General features: G+C 44.0%; 1 protein-coding gene across 1 annotated transcript in view; it reads left to right on the forward strand.

Annotated features, from left to right (window-relative positions):
* UBE2J1 (ubiquitin conjugating enzyme E2 J1) overlaps window positions 1-25483 on the forward strand; it is a 168185-nt gene that overhangs the window by 26795 nt on the left and 115907 nt on the right. Inside the window, exon 2 of the mRNA XM_086926656.1 lies at window positions 4720-4793. Coding sequence (XP_086782782.1) covers window positions 4720-4793 — 74 coding nt within the window. The remainder of the gene's footprint in view (window positions 1-4719; window positions 4794-25483) is intronic.

Consider the following 25483-nt stretch of genomic DNA (forward strand, 5'->3'; position numbering starts at 1 on the left):
CAGTTGTGTAATGTCCATTGGTTGTGAAGTTTGATTCTGTTTATTATTCTCTCCTCATGCATGAGGTGTATATGTATAGCACAAGGCAATATCCCTTAGAAAAGGTGCAAGGCTATTGCTCATGTCCACAACCCTGGTTATTGCCATTAGGCTGTCGTACCGTTTCCACTTTCTCAGTAGAAACTGTTTGTTTTTTGGACAACATAAACATTGGGATGGTGTCAGACTGATTCCATGCACCCCCTCAGGATATGTTGACTCATAGACCTGCTAGCTCACAGTGCCACCATACGTAACCCTAAACCTAGCAAGGTAACAAAGAATTTAGGCAACCTCAGAACATTACCACCCTGACTCCCCAAGGAATCTTGGTAACAGATCTAGAACCTTTTCACTCAGTCAGTCGTGTGCACTCAGAGAGATACACAAGAAATACACAAAGGGGCATTTTCAATATATATTGAACCATCATGAATCTTGTATAAAATATATGCGCTGCAATGATTAATGGAAACGGGTAAAAGTGATAAGCAGTATTAGGACAGTGAAAAGAACGAATGATTCCACCGTTGTCCTAAAACAATGTATTTAAGTTGGCATATAATTCCTAAGTATAGTGTACTCCTACGATGCGCTCCCTAACCTAGTTGCCTAGGGCAGGTGTTCTGCCAAGAATCCACTACTGTATGATCTAGCTCCCCATTACCTGAAAGCAGTGTATGTAGGTCCCTGTCTTGGTCACCAATTGGATATCTCTCCTTGCAGAGGGTAAACCAGAATCAGCTGGGCAGAGACGTTGTTTATTGTCTTTGTGATAGCCCTGTTGCTTCATGGACGAATATTAAACAACAACATTTTCACAATGTGTGTTCACGCCTTGTATGGAATGTTCAAGGTGTCGTGATGGTGTATTTTATTTATTTATTTATTTATAAAGTTTTATATAGCGAGAACAAGATCCCGAAGGATATCCGAGCACTTTACAATAGGCAGAAAGAAACAACAAGGGGGTAGTATAAACAACAATTGGGAAACCTCCGCAAAAAAGAAAAAATTATAATAATACAGTAAATAGGTGTACACATGTGGAGAAAAAAAAAACACAAACAGAAGAGATGATCCATTGTAGCTGGAGGTACCATGGTGAAAAGAACAAAGTCAGATGAATAGGGTGTGCCTCCTCCCCTTACGGTAAGAATTTGCACATTAAGAATCTTTTGGCTTCCAATTTGAAAGCCGTCGTCGAGGAGAGGCTTCGCACTTCAGGTGGCAGAGAGTTCCATATCTTTGAGGCAGCCACGGAGAAGGCTTGGTGACAAGTTCTTTTTTTGTTAAGGACAAGAGGTTTCAAGAGGAATGTAGAGGCGCTTCTTGATGCCCTCTCACCACAAGATAGTTCAAGTTTTTGCATCAGGTACATAGGAGTATTGAGGTGAAGGGCTTTGTGCGCCAAGACTGCAATCTTTAGCTGAATTCGGGTTTCAAAGGGTATCCAGTTGAGAGATTTAAGGACTGGGGATATGTGATTGTTTCTTTTTGCACCTGCAACCAATCTAGGCGCGGTGTTCAGTGATGCCCTAAGTGGAGCCAAGGCATATTTGGGTAGGCCGCATAGAGTAGCACTGCCATAGTCTAACCTTAGCAAAATGAGCGCTTGGACCACCTGCTTGAAATTACTTAGAGGCAGGAAAGGTTTGATATTTCTGAGGGTTCTCAAAAAGTGGTTTGCACCCTTACACACATTGCTGATATGAGTCTTCATATTCAAGTGCTTGTCAAAGGTGACTCCAAGGGATTTGGCTGAGTCAATGATGATCGGAGTGCAATTGAAAGCAGTGAGGTGAGACAGCCAGAGATTCAACTTGGGGATGTGGTTCGGGGGGGGGGGGAAGGAGCATGAACTCTGTTTTGGAAGCGTTGAGTAGGAGATGGTTCTCAGTTAACTCGAAACTCCCGTTTAAGCAAAATTGGTTAAGTGAGATGATGCTTTCCGGGGATGAGATTTTCAGATAGAATTGTGTCGTCAGCATACATGTGGAAGAGAATGTTTGTGGAGTTTAGTGCGTTAGGTAGAGGTTCCAAGAAGAGGTTGAAGGGGATCGGTGAAAGGGCGGATCCTTGGGGGACCCCCATGTGTACTTGAGAGGGCTGAGAGAGAGAGAGTGATTTGCCTTGACTCTTTATATTCAATGCCGAAGAAAGGATGAGCACCATTGAAGCACCCGATCCAAAAAAACCCATTCTGTTTTGTAGGCTGGATAGGAGGATGTCATGATTAACCATGTCAAAAGCTGAGGAAAGTTCAAGGAGGATCAGTAGGCAGGATTCATTTTTGTCTAGTATTTTCCAAATGTCATCCATAACGAGAGTGAGGGCCGATTCAGTGCTGTGTCCCTTCAGAAAACAAGATTGTGCTCACATATAGACTTACCAACTTCTTGACCAGTATCAGAGTTGGGATTTCACACATTTTTCAAGGAGTTTCGCAAGAGTGGGGATATTGGAGTAGGACGGAAATTATTAAGATCAGATTTGTCAGCATTGTGTTTTTTTTTAATGGGCGAGACTTGGGCTGCTTTTAGGCAGTCAGGGACCGAGCCTTGAGATAAAGAAGCATTTCCACAGTGGCCGCATTTAACAGGCTAGTGACACTGCAGGAAACGAGGGAGGTACTCATTGATCTAAATGGTGAAACAGCCTAGCTATGGACTTCTGAGGTAGGTTATGAGCCCATGCAACTCTGTCACCCAGTGACTATTATCCCCTGTAAATGAATGCAACAAGCATGAGAGTACTACAAGTACAAACATGCAAAAAGGCTTAAGGGTTGCTGTGTAAGGATGCAGATACTCCAACATCAGGACGCAAATGCGGATGGCAGGTGTGTACAGGGGCTGAGGTTAAGGAGGTGAAAAAACAATCCTGCACCTTTCCATCTTATTTTCTAAACATTCTGTAATGTTGAAATACATTTGAAAACAAATACAGAATTTAGCTTTATGTACTGCTCTCGTCAGTTATGGCTTCAGAAAATCAGATTCGTGTTTCTTGAATCACAGATTGAAGTGGAATTGTAAGCAATGTGGTTTTAGATAAACTAATCATGCACGGTCATGTAAGCAAATGTGTGTCAAGTCATCGTGTGGAAAAAAAGGTAACTTAAGAAACGCGTACATGTAATATGGCATTGTTTCTTCCTGGGCATAACGTAGCACGTGACCAGGCATAATTTACTCATTTGATAGCATCTCTGCCTTGTTCATCTTGCCAAATAGCTTACTAGGTCCTCTGTGATTGTTGCCCCTCTTTTTTAATGTACGTGCAAATGGCTATAATTATAATTTGTACGCCTCTCACACCGCCTCCATCATTCTTCTAGGCTCTGCGCCCCAAGGCAAGATAAGAACTCTCCTCTAGTTACTCACTTAAAACACCAAAATACCTCCCACCTCGGATCACACAAATAGAGTCGAGAAAGTGTGCATAGATACAAACTGTTGATGAACACGGAAAAAAATAATTAGATGTAAATATGTGAGTGTGATGTGCTTGAGTTCAATTAAATAAAGAAAAATGTTGGTTCATGCTGCCAAACATACTGGCTTAATATGACTCAAATATTTTTACATTTGACTCCGCTCTATTGCAGTTTTCTAACCACAAAATATGTGTTTTTGGGGATGGACAGTTGACTTTGGATTCAGCCTCTGCAGAGTTTGAATATCTACGCCTACCCTGCACGGTTTCAACTGTTGAAGTGTAGAACTGTTGAACTTTATGTGGTTAGCCTTCTTTGGTTCTTAGGCTGTCATGGGAAAGTCCCAGAGTACGCATGTGTATCTGAGCCCTAAGTACTGGTGCGTGATTAATTCTGTAACTGCATCCAGATGTTCAGCAGGCCTTCAAAGTACAAACACCTCTATAGATGTTGTAAAGGTTAGACTTTTTCAGAGTGCATTTAACCCTTCATTTAATGGCATCCTTTTTGAATATGAAGTCCCAGCTAAAATGTAAGACAGAATAATTATGTGCCTGATAATTGTATTATGGGATGGGCATGAAGGAGAAACATTTTTGTCCATCTTGCTTTTGTTCATGCCCACTTCCCTGTGAGTAACTGTTCATGCTGTAATCCATGTGATACTAGTCAGTGGCACAGGATATGTGCATTGACACATAGATGAGCATGCGCACATGTTCTCAGGCCAAAACGTGAAGGCCCAGGAAAGAGACTGGAAGGAAGAAAAAGTGAAATGTACATGTAAGATACGTGAAAACAAAGACATAACATGCATCAATATTTACTAATCATTTAAGCTCACAAGGTATTAATTTGTACATGGTTTTCGGTTTGTTGACCAGATAAGTCCTTGGCCGTTGGCCTGTATTTTAAAAAGTTAGTGATATCTTTTAGGAACTAGACCTTTAACAGTTCAGGGTGTTGCTAGGTTTGTGGACATAAACAAGGAGTGTTTACACGTCTATGATGAGGGCCTTGTAACATCTATGAAGCGAAGAGCAGTGTCACTATTAGTGTAAACTTGTTGTTCTCATCCACGGTTGCAGTTGGGTAAAAACCATGTTTTTTTTCTGTGAGCTACAACAAGAAAACTGTTTTTGCGTTTCTTATTTCCTGCATATCTCTGTCAGAAGCTGCTGTTGTGATGGATATCTGAAAAGATTAATAGATTCCTTCTTTTTTTAATTTTTATCTCTTAGCTGTCAAGCGCTTGATGAAAGAAGCTGCAGAACTGAAGGACCCTACTGACCATTACCATGCACAGCCTTTAGAGGTCAGTAATCCCCACTTATAATGAGTTAAAATGTTTGTTATAGTTTTGGCAGATTGTATTTTAATTTGCGTTTATATAGCGCTTACAACCCCAGATGAGGTGTCGAAGCGCTTTTTCGTCGAGTAGCATGCTACTCCGAGACCCATAAAAGATTTGTGGTAAATTAGTATAGTGAGATATGAAAGCAGTTTGAGTGGTGGATATGTTAGTCGGTTATTTGGATTGAGAAAGATAGTGGAGGGACAAAAGTTGAAAGATTTGGGATTTATTCACAGCTGTCAAGTCAGCCGGCTTAAGGTATGATGAACCAAGTCTTTTTATTTATTTTTGTAAAATCTTTATTTATGGTTGTTTTTACTTTGTTCATTATCACATTGCAATTCAATGTGGATACATATAGTAGAACATGAACGGGAATAATGGAGACTGCGAATGTCCAAAGAAGAATAACGCAAACATGGATGCTTTACAGTAATTTAGGTTGAGGTTAGTACAATACCTCGGTTTTGAATGTATCATTCCCCTTCAATACAAAGCAGTCTCAGGTGAGTAGTTGGAGTCACGTCACTCCAAACCAGATGTATCCGCTATCGAGCCCTCACCAGTTGGGTCTCCCAGGGCACCTTCCATGTATGATGCATATGATCATTGGGGGGAGGGGAGGTGACAATAACCAATGTCTAGCAATACATGAATTCACTCCTAGAATCATTGAAGTGTTACAGAAACCATAGTCGTCTTGACCCTTTTTGTTATTTTTAACTCCCGAAAGCATGGTATATTACTTAAAGGTAAGGTGCTGGTCTTTCAAACGGACTATAAACACTTGTAACTCCTCCCTCTGCACCCTGGTCGGAGCGGAGGTAATATAGCAACCATTGTGCCTAAACCAAGCACCTTTAATGCAGTCTTGTTAACACGTACACATTTAGGTGCACCATCTGGGTCGTTCTGAGCCGTATCTGTGTTGTAGTTAGCAATTCAGAGTAAACGAAGACACATTCTGTAGTAAACAATGTGTTAATTTCCAGACAGATATGTCTTTAAAACGAATGTCAACTTTTTAGCCTTCTGATCAGGACTTAAGATTGGTTAATGCATTCTGCATATACCATTAACTGCTGTTAAGGGGCGGCTAAAAGCCTGAGCCAAAGGTGCGTATTTGGGGGCCTTTATAGGTTTGAGGGGGAGTTACATCTGTTAATGCTCATCTACATTTTGTCAGGAAGACGGCTTCTTATCAGTAAGCCTGTGAGATGCTACTCTTTGAACATGGTCCCACTATTCCCTTTAACCTGACCCAATATCTGAAATAAAACATCAGTGTAGAAGTTCAAAGGGGTTGGGGGGTGTCTGGTCACCTCTATTGGTGAAAGAGACATATATATCCCTCTGTTGTTGGCGAGTTTCTCCCGAGCTGCCAAACCGTCAGTGGTGCGCAGTAACAGCACTTTGCCGCCCGCTTTATGAATAAAGTTTAAGGGCTCCTCCTCTCAACAAGGACTCCAAGGCACTATGGGCAAGGCAAAAGATTTTATTCTGCCAATGCGTTTCAGTGCACACATGCACCTTGGTCACGACGTGGAATATATATATATATATATATATATATATATATATATATATATTTCAAGCTCCGCAACTCTGCTACCGGAGACCGGCAGCAGAAAGCAACAAGACGGCACTCGCAGCAGGTATAAACCAAGTCCGGTTTATTTAGCGCAAAAAGAATAGGATCAGACGCGTTTCAGCACTTGCCTTCGTCAGTGTCAGCTGGCGTCGGCAGTGCAGCAATAGATAAGGCAAAATTCATTGAAACAAAGAAAGGTTCAAAAGGTCAAATGAAAGCGCCATCTTGTAACGATGAAATCGCGCTATTTACAATTTACATTTCACATTTTCTCATTTGCAAGCAATGAAAGTAGATAAACTGAACATTCATAAACATTCTATTAACGTGTTAGTAACTGATTGAGCCCTGGATGGGCTAATTGAACACAAATTCCTACTACAGTGAAACTGTTCATTGCTTTCCTCATCATATCGTGTTGTTGGTATACAGTAGAAATAACACAATCCCCATAAGTTCTTAGTCTATGGTAACAATTGAGGCCTGGATGGCCATACACACAAATACCAGTATTAACAGAACCACACAACATAAACCCTAACTAAAGGAAAGGGGTGTGGAGTGGGGGGGTGTTTGTTCTTCTGAAACCAAGTGATGACTACGCCTTATGTAAAGTGAACGAAGGATATTACTACAGACAGTAACGTGGTTCAGAAACAAGTAGAAGTGTTCATAGGTGTGATAGTAACTCCTCCCCTGCATTAAGTCCTCCTGGTGACTTCGTTTGGAGGCCGATAATATATCGAGACTCCAGACGTCTGAGTCGCCTCTTTAAGTCTCCACCCCTAACATCTTGAGGGATGCAGTCTAAGCTGAAAAAGCTGAGTTTTGTCCTGTCGCTGTTGTGGTGGCTAGCAAAATGCCGGGCCATTGGATAATTTTCATCCTTATTCGCAATGGCTCGTTGGTGCTCCAAGATTCTCAACTTTACTGCTTTCGTGGTGCTTCCTACGTACATCCGTCCGCAGGGGCACTTCAGACAGTATACCACGAATGTGGTTGAACAAGTAATAAACTTGTTGATTTTAATTTTTGAGTCCCTGTGTGGCACTTGATAGCTCAATACCCTCTGACTGTTACTGCAGGCTTTGCATTTCCCGCATGGGTACGAGCCATGCATCGACTGCAGTTCTCCTTTGGATCTGCCCTTCGGTAGATGACTAGTGACTAGTTTGTCTTGTAAAGATCTTAATCTCCTAAAGGTAATCATGGGGTGTCGTTGTAGATCTTTTCCAATTACATTATCGGATTTCAAGATCCCCCAATTCTTAGCCATGATGGCTCTAACCTTGTTAGCTGCCACTGAGTAGTTAGTGATCAGTCTAATGATACCACTTCCTTCTTTTGGGCTGCCTATCTTCTTATCCTGTAGGAGGGTATCTCTGTTGACTTTCTCTGCCTTTTTCTCAGCTTGAAGGAGGGTAGATACGGAGTAGCCGCGAGATTTAAAGCGTTTAACACTTTGTTGAGCGGCCTCTGTGTAATCTCTCTCCAGAGAACTGTTGCGCTTGATCCTCAACAGTTCCCCTTAGGGGATACTTTTAACCAAGGAGGTCGGGTGGCTGCTGCGTCCGTGGAGGACAGAGTTACCCGCCGTCTCTTTTCTAAAGAGGGCGGTCTGGATTTTGCCTGCATCAACGAAAACTCTGAGATCTAAATAGTTAACCTCACTCTTGCTTATTGTACAGGTGAAATGCAGGTTAAGGTCATTCTGGTTCAGAATCTTAATATAATCCATAGCTGAATGTTCCGACCCCCTCCAGATAAGGAAGAGGTCGTCGATATACCTCCTCCAGCATATCACCTTCTCCACCCAAGGGGTTTTATCGTCTGCCCAGGCCACCTGCTTCTCCCACCAGCCCACGAATAAATTCGCGTAACTGGGGGCGAAGCAGGTGCCCATCGCAGTCCCCCTTACTTGCCTATATCGTTGGTTCTGAAAAACAAAAATATTGTTATTCAAGCAAAACGATATGAAGTCCAAAATCATCTGACTGTGTTGCAAGTAACGGGCGGGTCGCAGATTCAAGAATGTCTTAACAGCTGCAATGCCATCATGATGACTGATGCTCGTGTAGAGGCTCGAGATGTCCATAGTGATCATCAGGAAATCCTCCTCCCACTCCACGTCTTGTATCTGCCTCAAGAAATCCTTAGAGTCCTTAGTATAGGAGCTCAATTCGGTAACCCAAGGTGCCAAAAATGAGTCGATAAACTTCGACATATTCTCAGTTAGCCCACCTATAGATGACACGATGGGCCTCCCTGGTGGTTGCGTGGAGTGTTTATGAATCTTGGGGAGGTGATAAAAACTCGGTAGTCTCGGTTGTTTGTTCTGTAGGAATGAGTATTCCTCCCTGTTTAGTATGCCCTTTCCATACCATTGATCAACTAGGGAGTGGTAATTCCGGATACTCTCCTGATACTCTCGTTCCGTTGCCGGCATGTAGTTATTACAGTCTTGTAGTTGAGAGAGGGCTTCCTTGCAATACTGTTCACGATTTAGGATAACAACGTTCCCGCCCTTATCTGAGGGCTTTATTACTATAGAGTCATCTTGTTGTAGACTCGTAATTGCTGTACGTTGTTGGAATGACAGATTCCAATGTATATCCTTCTTCCGTGCTTCTTCAGTTTGCGAAAGCTTTTGTAGGTCCTGGTTAACGGCGTCTGAAAAGATGTCCAAAGCATCCATTGGTGTCTGTGGGAGAAAGCGGGAGGTTGGCTTGAAGTGGCTTGGTTCTCCAATCTGGGTTATGCCCATGGACATGCCTCTCCCAACGGTGTCAGTTGGAGGAGCAGTTTGACTTAGTCCTTCTTCCAAAAGGTCTTCAAGCACCGCTAGGCCCTCCAAGTCATTGATACTCATTTCCGTGGGATCAATTTGAGTTGTAGCAGACTCCCTTGGTGGACCTTGTGCCTTCTCCTTGAGTGCTTTCTGTTTGAAATATTTCCAAAGTTTAAGTTTGCGGATGAACAGGAATAGGTCTATTCGTGTCTGTACATATTCGTAACGGCCTGTAGGGCAGAAAGAGAGTCCTAACTTAAGGACATTTTCTTCGTCCTTCGTAAGTACTCTATCTGAGAGGTTGATGATGTTAAGATCTTCCATCAGTTCCTCTTGGACCTGTTTTGCCGAGACCTCTGTTTCCTGATTTCCCCTTCTCCGCTTCCTCCAGCCGCGTCTTGTGATGCGTCTCCGCTTTTTTCTTTGGTGATTTCCGGGGGGCGCTTCTTCCCTCCCCTTAGCCAGTTGGAGCGGATTAGATCGCATTCCTCGTGAAAAGAAGCCGATTCTTCAGCTTGTGCGCTTTGTTGCGCTCGATTCTGTGCCTCGTCTTCAGATTGCTCTGCACTGGTCACCTCAGATTCAGAGGTTTCTCGTTGCACTGTTGGTTTCTGCCGTCTAGCCTTAAGAGCTCGGCGAGGCGCGTCGTACTTGCGTGCAAAGGTCAAAATTCTTCCCTGCTCATAGTCGCGAGCATCACGTTCAAATTTCTGTTGTTTTCTTAGTTGGATCTTCTTTTCGTAGCTTGTTAGCCTTTTTTTCATGGACTCCTTCTCTGTATCCAGTTGTCCCTGGTCTGCCAGGTCTACAATCTCTTTTTCCAGCGCTTCAATATCTTGTAGAGCCTTCTCCCTATCTTTCCAGGCAAATTTGATTAGAAGGCATAACATCCCTTCCGAAGAGTGTGCTGTCAAGGTAGCCCATTCACTCAATAGTTCTGGGTCGGGATATATATCCCTCCACAAGCAAATGTCCCAGACGGGGGGAGCGAACTCCTAGCTGGCGCTGGCGGCGAGAAGTGGGACAACCTCGCTTTGTTATTTCGAAGCAAACACTCCTCATTCAAGAAGACGCCGCGCACCACTTCAGGATGGTTTAAAGTGCTTTTATTTTACGGAAATATTCTCCCACCTACGCGTTTCGGACTATCAAAGTCCCTGGTCACGGTGTGTAAACATTAGTCTTTCATTTGTGTTGCAAATTTATACAAGCATACCCACATGGCAAATTATGATGCATTGTGGGTGTTGTAGGCAAAATGCAGTTTCAATCGTGTTAAGACACGTGTCAATTGCTGTAAGTCTAAAAAGATTTGATCCATGATTATTGAGGAGTTGAGTAAGGGTTACATTTGCACCCATACTGGTTTATTCGTTCAAATTAGAACAATAAAAAGAGATTTCCGTAAAATAAAGGCACTTTAAACCATCCTGAGGTGGTGCGCGGCGTCTTCTTGAATGAGGAATCTTTGCTTCGAAATAACAAAGCGAGGTTGTCCCACTCCTCGCCGCCAGCGCCAGCTAGGAGTTCGCTCCCCCCGCCTGGGACATTTGCTTGTGGAAGTTTACTAACAAGGGGAGAGACCAGCATTCATCTTTGAATTGAACGTGCACGCGATTGTTCCAATCGGCTCTGTACATCGCCTGAGCTCCGGATAATACGGCGTGTCCTGAACGAACTTGAAAAGCGACCGCTGGCTGTCCAAATCTGCAAAAGCTCAACACGTCGGAAAAGATAACAATTACCAAACAAGGCTGGGAAACGGACCTGCATGCAACCGGTTGAGCGCCGGCTGAGAGTGTCGGAGGACACGAACAGTTACGGGAGTCTCCTGGTAAGTGAAATACGACTTTGCATATGCATGTCCAAACCATTACTTGTCTAGTGCAATGCTGTAGCGAGTGACTTTTTAAATCCCGAGAATCTGACAAACAATCTGGGGATTTACTTTTGCTGTCATAAAGCTTAAGGAACACTCACTTCTTAGTGCTATCGATTGGAGAGAAAAGCACAAAATTAAAAGCCTCATTCACATGAATGTTAAACTTGTCTCCTACAATTAATCACGAGTCAGTTAAATAAATCGAACCACATTTGAGACTGTATCCAAGCTCTATTAAACCCACCAGTCAAATCCACAGCTAGACATCATGAAGAAACGAGCCGCAGACCGTTTGCAAAATGCAGAAAATATGTTTAGCAAACAACAAAGCCAGAAGCAGGGTACAATGAAAACAACCATTGGCACAACCAAAAATGCCACAACCAAACAATTATTCCAGCAATTGGAGAAGCTACTTCGGAAGGAAATCTCACGTGGGTGGGAAATTATCACATTGGAAAAATACTCAGAACTTGGATTAGTACCCAGAGGATTAAGAATCTTTACCTTGCCCAACCATCCTGACACAAGCCCGGAAATGCTTGAAGAGTGGGGCCAAAATAACATGGAGTGCTCAAAAAGGATGATCCATATCATAATAAAGTATGCCAAAAAAAACGTAGATGAGCTACTGATCAAAATTAATGATTTGGAACAACAGATTCAAACCTCAGGTGAAAATGAAGATGTAATCAAAAATCTGAGAATGACAATGGATAAAAATCTTGTTAAACACGATGCTGAAATTCAAGAAAGAAAACAGCGCAAATTCAGGCGCGATGAATCCGATTTTGAAAATGGCACTATTTTCACTTTTGCAAAACGTTTTGAAGCTCTATAGAAACAAAAAATTACAGCACCTCAGAGCTCAGATAGCACAACATTGGTGAGTGAGCCCGAATCAGAAGTGAGTGATGGTGAGCAAATGGCTGCGGGGTTTAGAAAGTTTTCTTTTTTAGAGGAGATGGAGATCCTCTACAAGGATCAGCAAACACCGAAAACAGGAGGAAGAGGTCGAGGAACCCAGTCGACACAAGGAGGAGGAAGAGGTCCAACAACAAATTCAAACCAAGGAGGAAAACCAGGAGAAGTAGGAAATCGAAAGTATCCGTTACGCAACAGAACAGCGTCAAAGAAATACTGAACAGAACCAAAAAATCTACAAAGATGAATCCCAAAGTAATTGTCAACTTATCAGATCATGTTTTGACGCAACATGAAACTTCAGTCTTAAGCAAGGGATTATCTTTTTGCCCTGATAAACACCATGATGATGGCGAAACAAAAATTGACGTATATAAATATATACGTAAACTCAAGTTAAAAAAATTCTTCTCCAAGAAAAACAAAGATGCTAATGAACCCATCACATCACAACAGGAAACCTTTACGGTAGCTGATGCAAACAGTTTGGAGATAGCCTATCAATTGACACATCAGATCGAAGAGACTGACATGACTAATACACAAATGATAAGTGACATGGGAATCCACATAGCCTCACATTCAAAAACAAATTTCAAAAGGAAATCCAAATTTTGTCCAATAATTCATCCAGGCAACCGCATTGATGTCTACCATGATCTGGTAATTGCGAAATTGGAAGCAATGTCAAATGTGAATAATACAAAAGAAAATGTGAGCAAACAAGAACGTTCAGCGCTAAAGGCATTACAACTTAACCCCCTTATTGAAATCAAATCAGCCGATAAGGGGGGAAACATTGTGATTCAAAATAAAGCAGACTATGTTGGAGAAGCAGAGCGGCAACTAAACGATCAAGACAATTACAAACTACTAAATAAGGACCCTGGCCTGGAAGTGATGCAAACGCTACACAAGAAAATCGCTGGCTGGTTTGAAAAAGGCCTATTGAATAAAGATGAAAAAGATTTTTTAACAGTTTTGCATCCAATTACACCTACAATGTACTTCTTACCAAAGATCCACAAGACACTAAACAACCCGCCTGCAAAGCCTATAATATCAAGTTGTGGATCTTTATGTGAAAACATGGCATCTTATGTCGATTACTTTTTGGCACCAATTGTCCCCTCCTTGAGTTCATATATAAAAGACACTGGTGATTTCCTTCGCAACATCATGGACACCCACTGGCACAAGGATTATTGGTTGGCAACTATAGATGTCGTATCTTTGTATACGTCAATCCCGCATGAAATCGGATTAAAAGCGACAACCTATTTTTTACAACAGCGTCCGATTTCTGAGTTAAGGCATACAAATATGCTGATTGAAATGATAACCTTTTGTCTGACAAACAACACTTTCCTTTTTAACAAAAATCTATACACTCAAGTGTGTGGATGTGCAATGGGTGTGTAGTTTTCCCCAGTGTTCAGAAAAATATGAACAGTATACCACGGATGTGGTACTCTGGTTGAGATTTATTGATGATCTCTTCGTCCTCTGGAAAGGTCCTAAGCAGCAACTAGTTGAATACATTGAAGCGTTGAATCAGAATGAAGTTGGCCTGAAATTTACATACAATATTCAGAAGCAGGAAATTGACTTTTTGGACACCAAGGTCTATGTTAAAAACAATAAATTGGAAACAACAGTTTTCAGGAAAAAGACCTCCACAAACAGTGTTCTCTTTGGCTCAAGCTTTCACCCCATGTCTTTAAAACGCAGCATCCCCTACGGGGAATTTCTCCGTATGCGACGCAATTGTTCAGAAGAAGCGGAGATGGAAACAAAATTCACCGAAACAAGAAAACGCTTCATGGAGCGAGGATACAATCATACTGATATTAGACAAGGGGAGCAAAGAGCGAGAAATAAAACAAGAACAGATACATTGATACCCAAACCGAGAGAAAATCCAACAAGTGATAACAAACCACGCATGATCCTGACATACTCGAAAGAAAGTTTTAAAATAAGACAAATTCTAACAAAATACTGGAAGGTGCTTAAAAAAGACTCCGATATTGGAATGTTAATAGGAGAAAGACCATTGATAACTTTCAGAAAAGCCCCTTCAATACAGGACATAGTCGTGAACAGCCATTTTCGAATAACAAAACCATTGAGTTGGCTGGAAAGAAAACAGTTGGGCTTCTCAAAATGCCTAACATGCAAGGCGTGTAAAATTGGTAAAAATATGAAACGTCTGACAGATCCAAGAGGTCGGAAATTTGAAATCAAAAGCAAAATCACTTGTGAATCTCAATTTGTAGTATACCAACTGCAGTGTTTTTGTGGAAAAAAATATATTGGATCAACAACATGTGCTCCAAAAAAGCGGATATTGGAACACATTCGCTCAATAACCAATCAAGACTACAGCTATGCAATAGCTAAACATCTAAGATTGCATCCAGGCAAAACTTGGAAAGATGTGACTTACTCAGGCATAGCTATGATCGATGCGAATGAGAGAGGTGGAGATCGCACTACAATGCTACGCCGTCTTGAATCTAAATTGATTATCGGATTCAAAACAAAGGCCCCACTGGGACTGAATGGGGACGATGAGATGTATGTCCATTTATAAAACTTTAAATTGTAAGACATACATAAGAGACCTTGGCAAATAACACTATGATGACAACGCAAGATTTATGAATTTACATTTACAAATTGAACAAAAATATGTATTCATCGGTTACAGTTTAACTCAATGTGGTAGATAAGCAGAATTAGAATTAAATAAATGTTTTTTTGTTCATATGCTATAAGTCTGTAAGAGAAATCCTAATTGAGGTTAAAAGGCACTCAGCCATTAAACAAACCCAAACATGAAGGAACGTATAAAACAAATTTTGTTTCTTCATGTAAATCTCTTTATTGTAATTTGAACAAATAAACCAGTATGGGTGCAAATATAACCCTTACTCAACTCCTCAATAATCATGGATCAAATCTTTTTAGACTTACAGCAATTGACACGTGTCTTAACACGATTGAAACTGCATTTTGCCTACAACACCCACAATGCATCATAATTTGCCATGTGGGTATGCTTGTATAAATTTGCAACATAAATGAAGGACTAATGTTTACACACCGTGACCAGGGACTTTGACAGTCCGAAACACGTAGGTGGGAGAATATTTCCGTAAAATAAAAGCACTTTAAACCATCCTGAAAAGGTGCGCTGCGTCTTCTTGAATGAGGAATCTTTGCTTCGAAATATATATATATTATATATATATATATATATATATATATATATATATATAATCAACACAAAGGGTAGCCCCGATGAAAGGAAGCATCAGGCAGTTGCAATAAGTCCATTTTATTGAGGCTCGACTTGCCAGCAAAGTACAACGTGAACAAAAAGCTTCCAAGTGTCTCTTGCCAGACACATTTCGGGAACTTCGGTTCCCTTTCTCAATGGCTTTGAAACTGCATCAAGTTCGACTATCAACGTTGCTGTTGGCTGTTCTTCATTGAGGCTTCCTCTGTGTGATTGATATATATATATATATCAATCTCCAAACTGCTTTCTGTCTCTCCCACACGGCACCACAGAAATAACGGACCACCAGGCAGCATAGAGTATTGGGGTAGGTTTATTATCCCTCCTTTCCACTCGGCATGACGCGTTTCGGGTAACAAGTACCCCTGTTCACATAGAAGGCATGCAGTACATATCGGCATATATATACTCATTATATATATATATTCCAAGAACTCCACTGCCAACAGGCCTCTCATAAATTATTTTCCAAAGAACATGGAGCACGGACCCAATTTGGTGCGCAGAATAGTCTTTATTCAGTCGCTTTCTTGTCGGCCATTACGCGTTTCGGCACTGGATATTTTTTTTTTTTTTAGGAGACCGAAAGATGAAACGCGTCTGTCAGGGGGGGGGGGGGTTCTGCACAATAAACACCAGTAAAAAATCAATCTGCGTGTGCTCTCCGTTTTTTTGTTGCGGAAAGGTTGCGGAATATATATATATCTATCTCCTTTAGGATGTCGAAACCCACTGCCCATCATAAATGTGGGCAAGTGAGTCAACCGTGAAATGAATGCATTCTTAGTGAACGCATGTAAAGATGTAGTCTGAGTCACTTAATCTGCAGCCTAAGCATTTGAGCGGTGCAAAAGAGAGCAGGTGCTTCATAGTCATCTTTCCAGAGGGGTCCTTGAGATCTGATCTGTCACACAATGTGGCTGCAGTCCAATTTCAGTTCTGACAGTCCGTTCCTAAATACATAAAGTCTGACACACTCTTACACATACAGTGCTTCATGTTGGGGTTGTGATTGCCTGGGTCCAGTGTTAGCACAGCAGGAAGGCAGTAATAAGCAGCACTTACATTAATGCTGATCCACAGCTCCTGCTCTTTAGGAAGAGCAACTCATGGCTTTATGTCTTCTACCACCATTACCACATGCTCTCTGGCTCTGTTTTATGAATGATCCTTTTCATTGCTTTAATGGTTCTAATGGTCTGCATTCTTTGCAGCTCCACCACTAATTATCATATATGCATATGACACCAGTTACACCTCAGAATGATGGAAAAGTAGTTGCAGATTGTGTTTGGAATATCTATTTGTAGATTACTGCTACAGGACCCCTACTGATCATGTGACCATCTGCAGTGAGCCAGCAGTCTTCTACTGTCTCAAAGCAGTTAGACCGAAACATTTAATGGCATTCCAAATTGACTTGTCCTTTGTGCTGTAAATCCATGTTGCTTCCAGTGTGTCCTTTTTCTGTATAAACCTTGTGAGGGGAATTGTCCTGTTGCCCCTCAATATCGTTATAGGAAATCTGTCTTTTCTGCTTCGTCACTCCAGATTTTTCACCTTTTGCTGGACACTATATTTTTGCTGACTTTAGACCTCTCTGCAATTTACCCCTGCTAACCAGTAGTAAAGTGCCTGTGCTTTACCTTTTTAACATGGTTGAATTGGTGCAGTCCTAATTAATTATTGTTTTTAACTTGCCCACACGTCCCTAGTATATGGTACAAAATGTACCCAGGGCCTGGAAGTTAAATGCTACTAGTGGACTGCAACACCAATTGGCCATCCATTATAATGGCTGTGCAAATATGACTTTAAACCTCCCGTTGTAGCCTGACTGCATAAGTTCAAAACATGCACTGCAACTTCTCAAAGTAAACTTTCTTCCTTTTAAATATTGATAAGTAATCCCTATGTAGGTCTTGTAGCCGACAAAGGGTGCATGTAGAAATTTTATGTTAACATGTTTTCACATAGACTGTCACCCAAAAGCTATTTTTAATGTAGGTGGGCCGGCTGGCCCATGGAGCATCATTAGGAAGCAATATTAATTACCAATATTATATTTTGTGAATGGGACCACCTAGAAAAATAATGAAACAACAATTTTTAATAGTTATTAAACTCCAATTTATTACGGATAGTTTTTTAATAAATATTGAGGAATCCTTGCCTGAAGGCTAATTTGTAAAGGCTCTCTAGCTTCTCCCAGCCAGTGACTATCTTTGAGTAAGTGTGAAATGCCTCCCAGGAGCAAACATTAGGCTGACCTGAATGGGCAGACTCATCCGAACTCCTCAGAATATGTAATGCAAAGGGTGTGGTAATTCTTTTTGACATTACATTGTTACCTCTACTTGAAAAGGTGTTCTGCGTTCACACAACATTTGGGGCACACTTGCAAGGGAGAGACCAGGATGCCAAGACAAATCGTTGTTGAAAGACCCAGTTTCTGTCCTCCCAGACATCTGCGTTTTTGTGGATACAGTACCTGCTTCAAAGGTGGATTTTAGTTTTAGATGTAGGGGTTTGTTAGGATTACCATAGTACCCTCCCCACACACACTGAGTCCTCGGAGCTCACGTTTTTTGTGGCTGAAGTCTTTCCCCATTTTTAAAATGCCTTGAAATATTGCATTTGGGGCCTGTTTGCACTAAGGCAAACAGGAATTACTGATAAACTGGGTAGGGTTGGTCCCGGTAACTTTTACTCCATTCGTTACGGTATGTCCAGGAATCACCCCACTGTCATAACTGTAACCAAGCATAAATATGGCACTACCAACCACCCACTTCAGAATACTTTCTGGATCTGCAGAAGATCATAAGAAAAATTGATAAACTGTGTTTGACTTGAGAGGAGTCCTGAAGGACGTTACCAGCGCCCTCTTGTACCCAGTACAAAGACGGGGATTCCAGGGGGCAGCTGGCTCCAGTATGGCTACATAGAGACAAAAACCTACAAGAGATATTTCCCTGGAAGTGCCTAGCTGACTATTGACAACTAGACCTGGACTGGACCCTCCAGTTGGCTGTTACCTGACATCCTGTTAGTCTCTAGGTGCCTCCTCTGAGGTCCAGTGGGCTTTAGAACTTTATTCCTGTGGAAGTTTGGGACTCAAAAGATTAAGTCAGAAGGTAAAATCTTTTACCAGGATAAACCTGGTTGATGCATGTGACCTACGCTTCATCGTGGTCAGCATCAAATTGTGCCTAAGTCCCGGTCTACCGCTACCATTAGTGCTTTGTGTCATTGGCGCTTTGTGCTTTCTAATGTTATTTTCCTTTAAAACGTTAAAAACTTTTATTTCCTTTTCCCCCGATTGGATTTAAAAAAAAAAAAAAAAAAAAAAATATATATATATATATATATATATATATATATATATATATTCTTTTAAATTTTTCTTTATCATTTTGCCAAGATAAACACGAAACAGCAGTGCAGCACAGCCAGTAGGTGAGATGCATAACAGTGGTATACAGTAATACAGGTATCACTTCTTTTGCAAAAACATAGGTAGGCAACAAAAAGAACCATCTGTGGTTACAATAACATACAGTACGGTTCCTTCCAGTAGTCCAATGCGATCACACTAAAGAGCACAATCACCCAGGCTGCCCTGAGGGACTGCACCCCCTTAATCAAGTTGCATACGAGTTCCATTATAGTCTATATTAGTGCACTAATCAGAGTCCAACCCCGCAGCCATATATGTAGTGTATGGCCGCCAGATATTATGAGGTCTGGATTTCGCTGGCAATTCCTCATAGTAGCAGGTGAGTTGATCACGGCAATATGCCAAGTCCGTCAGCCAGCCTTTCAGAGCAGGTGCCTGTCTCCCTCCCCAACAAACAGCAACCTTACGCTTAGCCAGTTGAAGCGACAGTGTCACCAATGTACGCACTCCAGTCGGTATCTCAGATACCAGTCCCAACAAGCATACCTTGGGATCATGCTCAATCTGAACATTCGTCATGCCAGTCAGCGTCTCGACCACATCGGACCAGAATTTAGATATTCTAGCACACTCCCATGCTAAATGCATAAAGTCAGCAGCTTCAGCCCCACAGCGTGCACAATTATTAGAATCACGCAGCCCGTATCTGTGCAGTTGTGTAGGAGTGTAGTATAATTGATGCAGATATTTATAGTGTATAAGTTTGAAATTGCCATTCGCTGCAAACCTGCCAGTCATGGAACAGCTCTCCTCCCATTCGTCATCTGTCAGTGGCTGCGGGAGCTTATCATCCCACTTATGTTTTGAGCAAGGTACCGCGGCCCCCTCGTCCCGCTGTGACGCCCGATACAAGCGGGACACTAGCTTTGTCCTGTCTTTCGACTTGAAGAGAAGCTGCAGTGCCTCTAGCGTCTCTGGCTCCGAGGGGAAGGACGGAAACAGGCTGCACAGTGCGGCCCTGAGCCTGGCATATATGAACGTGACCATGGCTTCATTACCTCCCTTAGCCAGGAAGGCCTGTAGCGTGATAAACCTTCCGCCCGGAAAGCCGTCTCCCATTTCTTGTAGCCCTGCAGTTTGCATAAGGCGAAGTACCCCGGCCTCACACGTCACCGATATGCCCGCATGGTGTAGGAGAGGCATTGCCGGCGCATATAAGGGAAGTTTTCCCGCCCTTTTCCCCAGTGCATTCCAAGCTCCAGCCGTGCACCGCACTGTGTCCACCTCGTCCTGCTCGTACACCGAATACGGATTTACTATCATGGACCGTAGCGGCAGTGGTGAACCGCTCCAGCCTCTATCGCTACGTGTGGCGCAAACGGCGGGGCCGACTGCCAGTAGGAGGCAAAGTGTGCCTGCGCTCGTACGGCTTCGTCCATGTATCCCAACCCAGTCGGGGTTTCTTGCCTCCCCACGCCAATGTAAGTAGTGGTGAGCGAAGCGTGATGAAAAAATGTGTGGAGCGCGACGGTATGAACCCAGACTGGTCCGGCAGTACCATGACATTGAGTAGCAAACGCAGCCGCGTGGCCAACACCTTAGCCAGTATTTTTACGTCGGTATTCATCAGCGAGAGCGGCCTATAGGACTCACACTGGTTGTGGGGTTTTCCAGGCTTAGGCAGCGCAACAATTAGCGCCTCTCTGAGTGTGGCAGGTAGTCGTTTTTGTTCAAACGACTCCTCATACATTGCCGCAAGGTGCGGTAGGAGTACGTCAGCATATTCTTTATAAAATTCATCGGGAAGGCCGTCAGTGCCCGCTGCCTTCCCGTTCGGTAAAGCACCAATTGCATCTTTGAGTTCGTCGGCCGTCAAGTGATGCATTAAGAAATATTGCTGACCCTTGGAGAGCCAAACTAATGCCACATTATCTAGATATCGGCCTATCTCCTCCTCGCTGGCCGTTGCCCTGTGTCCATACATGCCCGTATAAAATTGAACAAACTGGCTCATGATTTCTCCAGCGTCTGTCACTGGTCGATCATCCACAGTGAGCTCCTGCACATTGCAATATTTAGCCCAAGGTTCAGTGATGGGCTCCGCCAATGCGCGCCCCGGGCGTCCACTCTCCCCATAATACCGGACTCTACGCCTTTTGGACAAGTGGCGCACCTCCTGCTCTGCTAAATCATTATATTCCTCCACTCTTGATCTGATGTCAGCCAAGAGTGACTCAGTTGGGGCAGTGTGATAGCGACTCTCTAGCCCCTTTAGGTCCCGTTCCAGTTGCCCCATAGAGGTTCGCAGCGATTTAAGGACCCCAGCCTGCAATCCTATACAGACCCCTCTTATAGTCACTTTGAAAGCCTCCCATACAGTGCCCATATCATCCACTGACCCCACATTTGCTGTGAAGTAATTTTCTATTGCGTCACGCACTCCTTCCTTAAACACCAAGTCTAGAATGGCAGTGGGTTGCAATTTCCAAGTGAATGGGGCAGGAGAATATGCTGGAGGCACCGTTTCCCGCAGGACTGGACCGTGGTCTGACAGTGTACAGGATAAATGCTCAACTTTAGTAACCCAAGCGTTAACATCACGAGTTGTCAGCCAGAAATCTAAGCGGGACCATGTGTCGTGCGGGCATGTATAGCAGGTGCCTTCCCGTGCCCCCGGGTGTCTCAGGCGCCATACATCCACCAATCCCAGATCAGTCATACCATCATGCACCGCTTTCGCAGCCCTCTTCTCATGCGCAGGGTGACCAGTCTTCCTATCCATGCTCTGTTCCACAACCACATTATAATCCCCCTCGCACACAATAGCAGAAGATGGCAGTGCATAGACCTTATTCCATAACATTGTATAGAAACCCGGGTCGTCCACATTGGGCCCATATATATTCACCATTGTGACCAGTGTTCCACACAACTTCCCTTGTAGTATTATGTATCTCCCCTCCTTGTCAACTTCTTCACTGTTTGGCACAGACGTCACTGTTTGCGATGTTAAGTGAGTTTCCAGGAAGAAAACAACGTGTACATTATGGCGGTTCAAGTACCCTATCACCTTTCTGATCTTTTTGGGACTGTTGAGACCCCGCACATTCCATGTAATCCAAGTAAGCCTACTCTTGCTGGACATCAACCGTAATCAAGCATTTACCTGTGACGTAAAGTTATATAACCCATCTCAAAGTGATTGTGATAGAAGACAGAAGCACCCATACCTTGGCTGTGCACACAAAACTTACCCATCCTGAAACTGGAGAACAATGAACAAGCCCATGCCCTGCCCCTCCCCCATCAGCCCCTCACCCACTTCAGCACACCAAACTTGCCAAAGCCATCCCATAACCTCCTCCGACCTCCCCCCCCCAGTCAACAGTTGGGGTACACCCATTGGAAGGTGCATAGAGGCGTTGCCCTCCCGTAGAAAACAAAACAGGAGGTGATCAAGCATCAATGGTATAACATCCCAGTACAAGCAATACAAGCTAGCGCCAACTGAACTTTAGATTAGGTTCATCCAAGCTCCAATCCAGATGAGAGCAATCCCCCCCTGCCAGCTCCCGTGTAGCCGTAACCCTTAGTGTGGAGCAGGTAGACCACATTCAAACAGCATAATAATATAGGTAGTGTAGACCGGGCTTGGAGCATGCAGTTCCCATCCCCAGGCTCCATGTGGCCCCGAGCTCCAAAGCCCAGGCCAATCCGATGATGGGAGTGAACAGTGTACAAAAATGCCACAGGGCCAAATCAGTCAACTAGTAAACGTAAAGCGTCAAAGGCCCTGGCAGGCAGCCTAACTCTCCTCCTCTGCCAGGTATTCCTCATCGGGCATTCCGGCGGAGTCCCGCTTTTTACGTTTCAACTTCTTAGCATAATCCATTGCTACTTTTGGAGTACTAAATATTTTATTATCTGCAGTAGCACCAATTCGAAGTCTAGCAGGATATAACATGGCATACTGTATGTACCTCCTCCTTCCGTTGAAATTGCTTAACAGTGCCAAATTCTTTCCTCGCCGCCTGCACTGCTACTGTAAAGCCAGGGAAGAACGCCAGCTTGTTCCCTTAATGCTCTATTGTGCCCTTCTCCCTCGTCCCGGTCTCTGTAGTTCAGGACGCGAGCTATTATAGGGCGTGGCGGAGCTCCAGGCACCGGGCGAGCTGTCAAAGACCTATGGGCGCGCTCAATGATAAACATGGCCGACAATTGCTCAGTCCCAAAAATGTCTGTGATAAGTCGTTCCATATATAGTTCCATTTTCCCCACATTCGTAGATTCCGGCAGGCCCGTGACGCGGATGTTATTGAGTCGCGAGCGCGCCTCCAAATCCTCATTCTTCGCTTGGATAATGGAGAGGACCTTTTCCATATTGAGCGCCTTATCAGAGACCGGCGTTAAGCCGTCTTCTGTGGCTGACACCCTCTGCTCCACCTCCCCCATGCGGGCGTTATGCTTTTCTAGCTGTGTGGACATATGATCCAGCCTGTGATTGACCGCTGACATGGCACCTTCGATGGATTGCAACGATTTTTGCATGGCCAGCAACGTAGCCTCTAATTTTGGCATGCCCCACGTCGCTGTCTCTGTGTCCGAGTCAGATGTATTCTTTTGTGTCGTTTGGCCGGCCTGCGGGATTCAAATGTAATTTTTGGCTGCCCCTTATCCAGCCTGCCCATGATGAAATGTGGCTTGTGGGCCCAGCCGATATGCCGCAGATGTCCCTGGGGCCCAGAGTCGTACAATGAGTCGCAAAGCTCTCCGACCTGCCCGTATCACTTCTACCAGCCAGTGCCCCAGGCCCAGAAGGGTAAAGTCCACTCACTGTACCAATTAGCGTGACCCTCAAATATAAAATCAGCACTCTATTAAGGCTCGGTCGGCAGCTACACGCCTGAAGTGAGAGGAGCGCTGCCTCGATGTGCAATAGCGCTTGCTGCGGCAGTATTACACAATTGCCGTTCTCCGTTATTTCCCCATGGCTGGTACTCTAGGTCTGGGATCTGCGGCCTACTCCTGAATCGTTACCGCAGCTGCAGGCAACAGTTGGACGCCCAGCGCAGGCCTTCAGTGTCGGCAGGTCTGGTCGATTCCCCGCCCGTCAACAGCAGCCAGCCCCGCAGCCCGCTCCGCCCGGCACCGACTGCAGCTCGCAGGGGGTATCTCCGTGCGAGGCCCGGTACTGCCTACGCGTCCCCGGCCCACACCAGACCCCAGACCCCAGACCCCAGACCCCAGCCCCCAGCCCCACTCACCGCAGCCAGCAGCTAGGACGTCCCGGGGGGAGCTGCCGCTTCCTTCCCTGGTCCTCCGGTCACAGAAGCAGTACCAGTTTTGTATCCTCTCCGTCGCAAACTGCCAGGTTGCCTGCGTTGTGTCCAGCAGCACAGCCCGGTCACCGGCGCAGGCAGTGCGCGTGGTCAGGCGCTCCGGGGGGGGGGGGGGGCTGGCAGTATAACCTCTTCAGCTGCTGAGCGAAAATAGCTCCCGCCAGTAAAGTGCCGCCACTTCCCATGCATATGCCAGTCGGAGGATGCCGCTCTCCAAAAATGTCCAAGGAGTCGCCTCGGGGACCACGATGGCTCCGCATCCCAGTGGCTCGAGAAAATCATCTTGGATGTTCAGGATATTTGACGGATATTAGCTTGATCCGACAGAGCCTCACAGAAGTGCGGCTATCTTGTCACGCGCCCTCTAGCACCAACCAAAAATATATATATATTTTTAAAATTTCTATCAACATAAATATTTACAACTGGTCACCAGCAGTTTTGTGAAACAAAGTGAGGCAGCAAATCAGCACAGTTTTCATTTACAGGTCTCGTGCATCTCCCCTCTGCTTCAAATTGGCACCACCTACTCTGCTCTATCAGCATTGTTCGTTTCCATTTGTTTTTTATTTTATGTGGTTATATGCAGTCCTTCATAGGTTTTCCAGTTCCCCCATATTTTTGTCTTTTTTCTAGGGCATCATATGCCTTCATAAGCCTGCTTCTCTACCAACATGCATCAATCCATATCTTCCTTCTAGGTTTCCAGAACCGGCGGCTCCCTTGCTCTCCAGCACTTGGCAGTATTGTGTTTTTCTGCTACCATATCGAGTACCCTTCACATCTTTGTATATTTGGGTATATCCCCTCGATTGGATTTTTGATGTTTTGTTGTCATTTTGTTTATTAAATTTTAGTCTGTTTCTCATTTGGTTTGGGATTTTTATTGTTGTGCATTTTTAATGTTGTTACTGATTTGGAACTGTAAAAATACTTAGCCAATGGCTGGCCTCCTAAAAGGCGGCCAGCCATTGGAGAAGAGATCTCAGTGACGTCATTCTCTCCATCCAAGCCCCTTCCTTTTTGGATTGGGGGGCATGTTTTTTAGTTTTGTTCTACCCTTTCCTCTATTGGCTGGAATGGTAAACAACAGTCAAAAACACGCCCGTTGTTTACATTACAGCCAATGGAGAAGAGGGGAGGAAGAAAAACACGCCCCTCAATCGCAAAAGGACGGGGTTAGTGACAAATGGCGAGCGCTTGTTATTTGCGTTAAGAGCCTGTCTGCATCTACTGTACTCGCTTGAGGGGCACCCCTGGTGTATTGCTTGTTTTAATCGGAATTTTGGGCCAAGTTAAAGTTTATAATGTCAGCGCGCTCGATTCTCATGAGGATGGGCTGGGCTCTGCGGACACCTATTTGTCTTCGTGGTTGGTTCGCGCAGTGACGAATAGTTCGCCACAGCAGAGCACGTGCGCC

This window comes from Lissotriton vulgaris, chromosome 6 (assembly GCF_964263255.1).
Source record: "Lissotriton vulgaris chromosome 6, aLisVul1.2, whole genome shotgun sequence".
NCBI lineage: Eukaryota > Metazoa > Chordata > Amphibia > Caudata > Salamandridae > Lissotriton > Lissotriton vulgaris.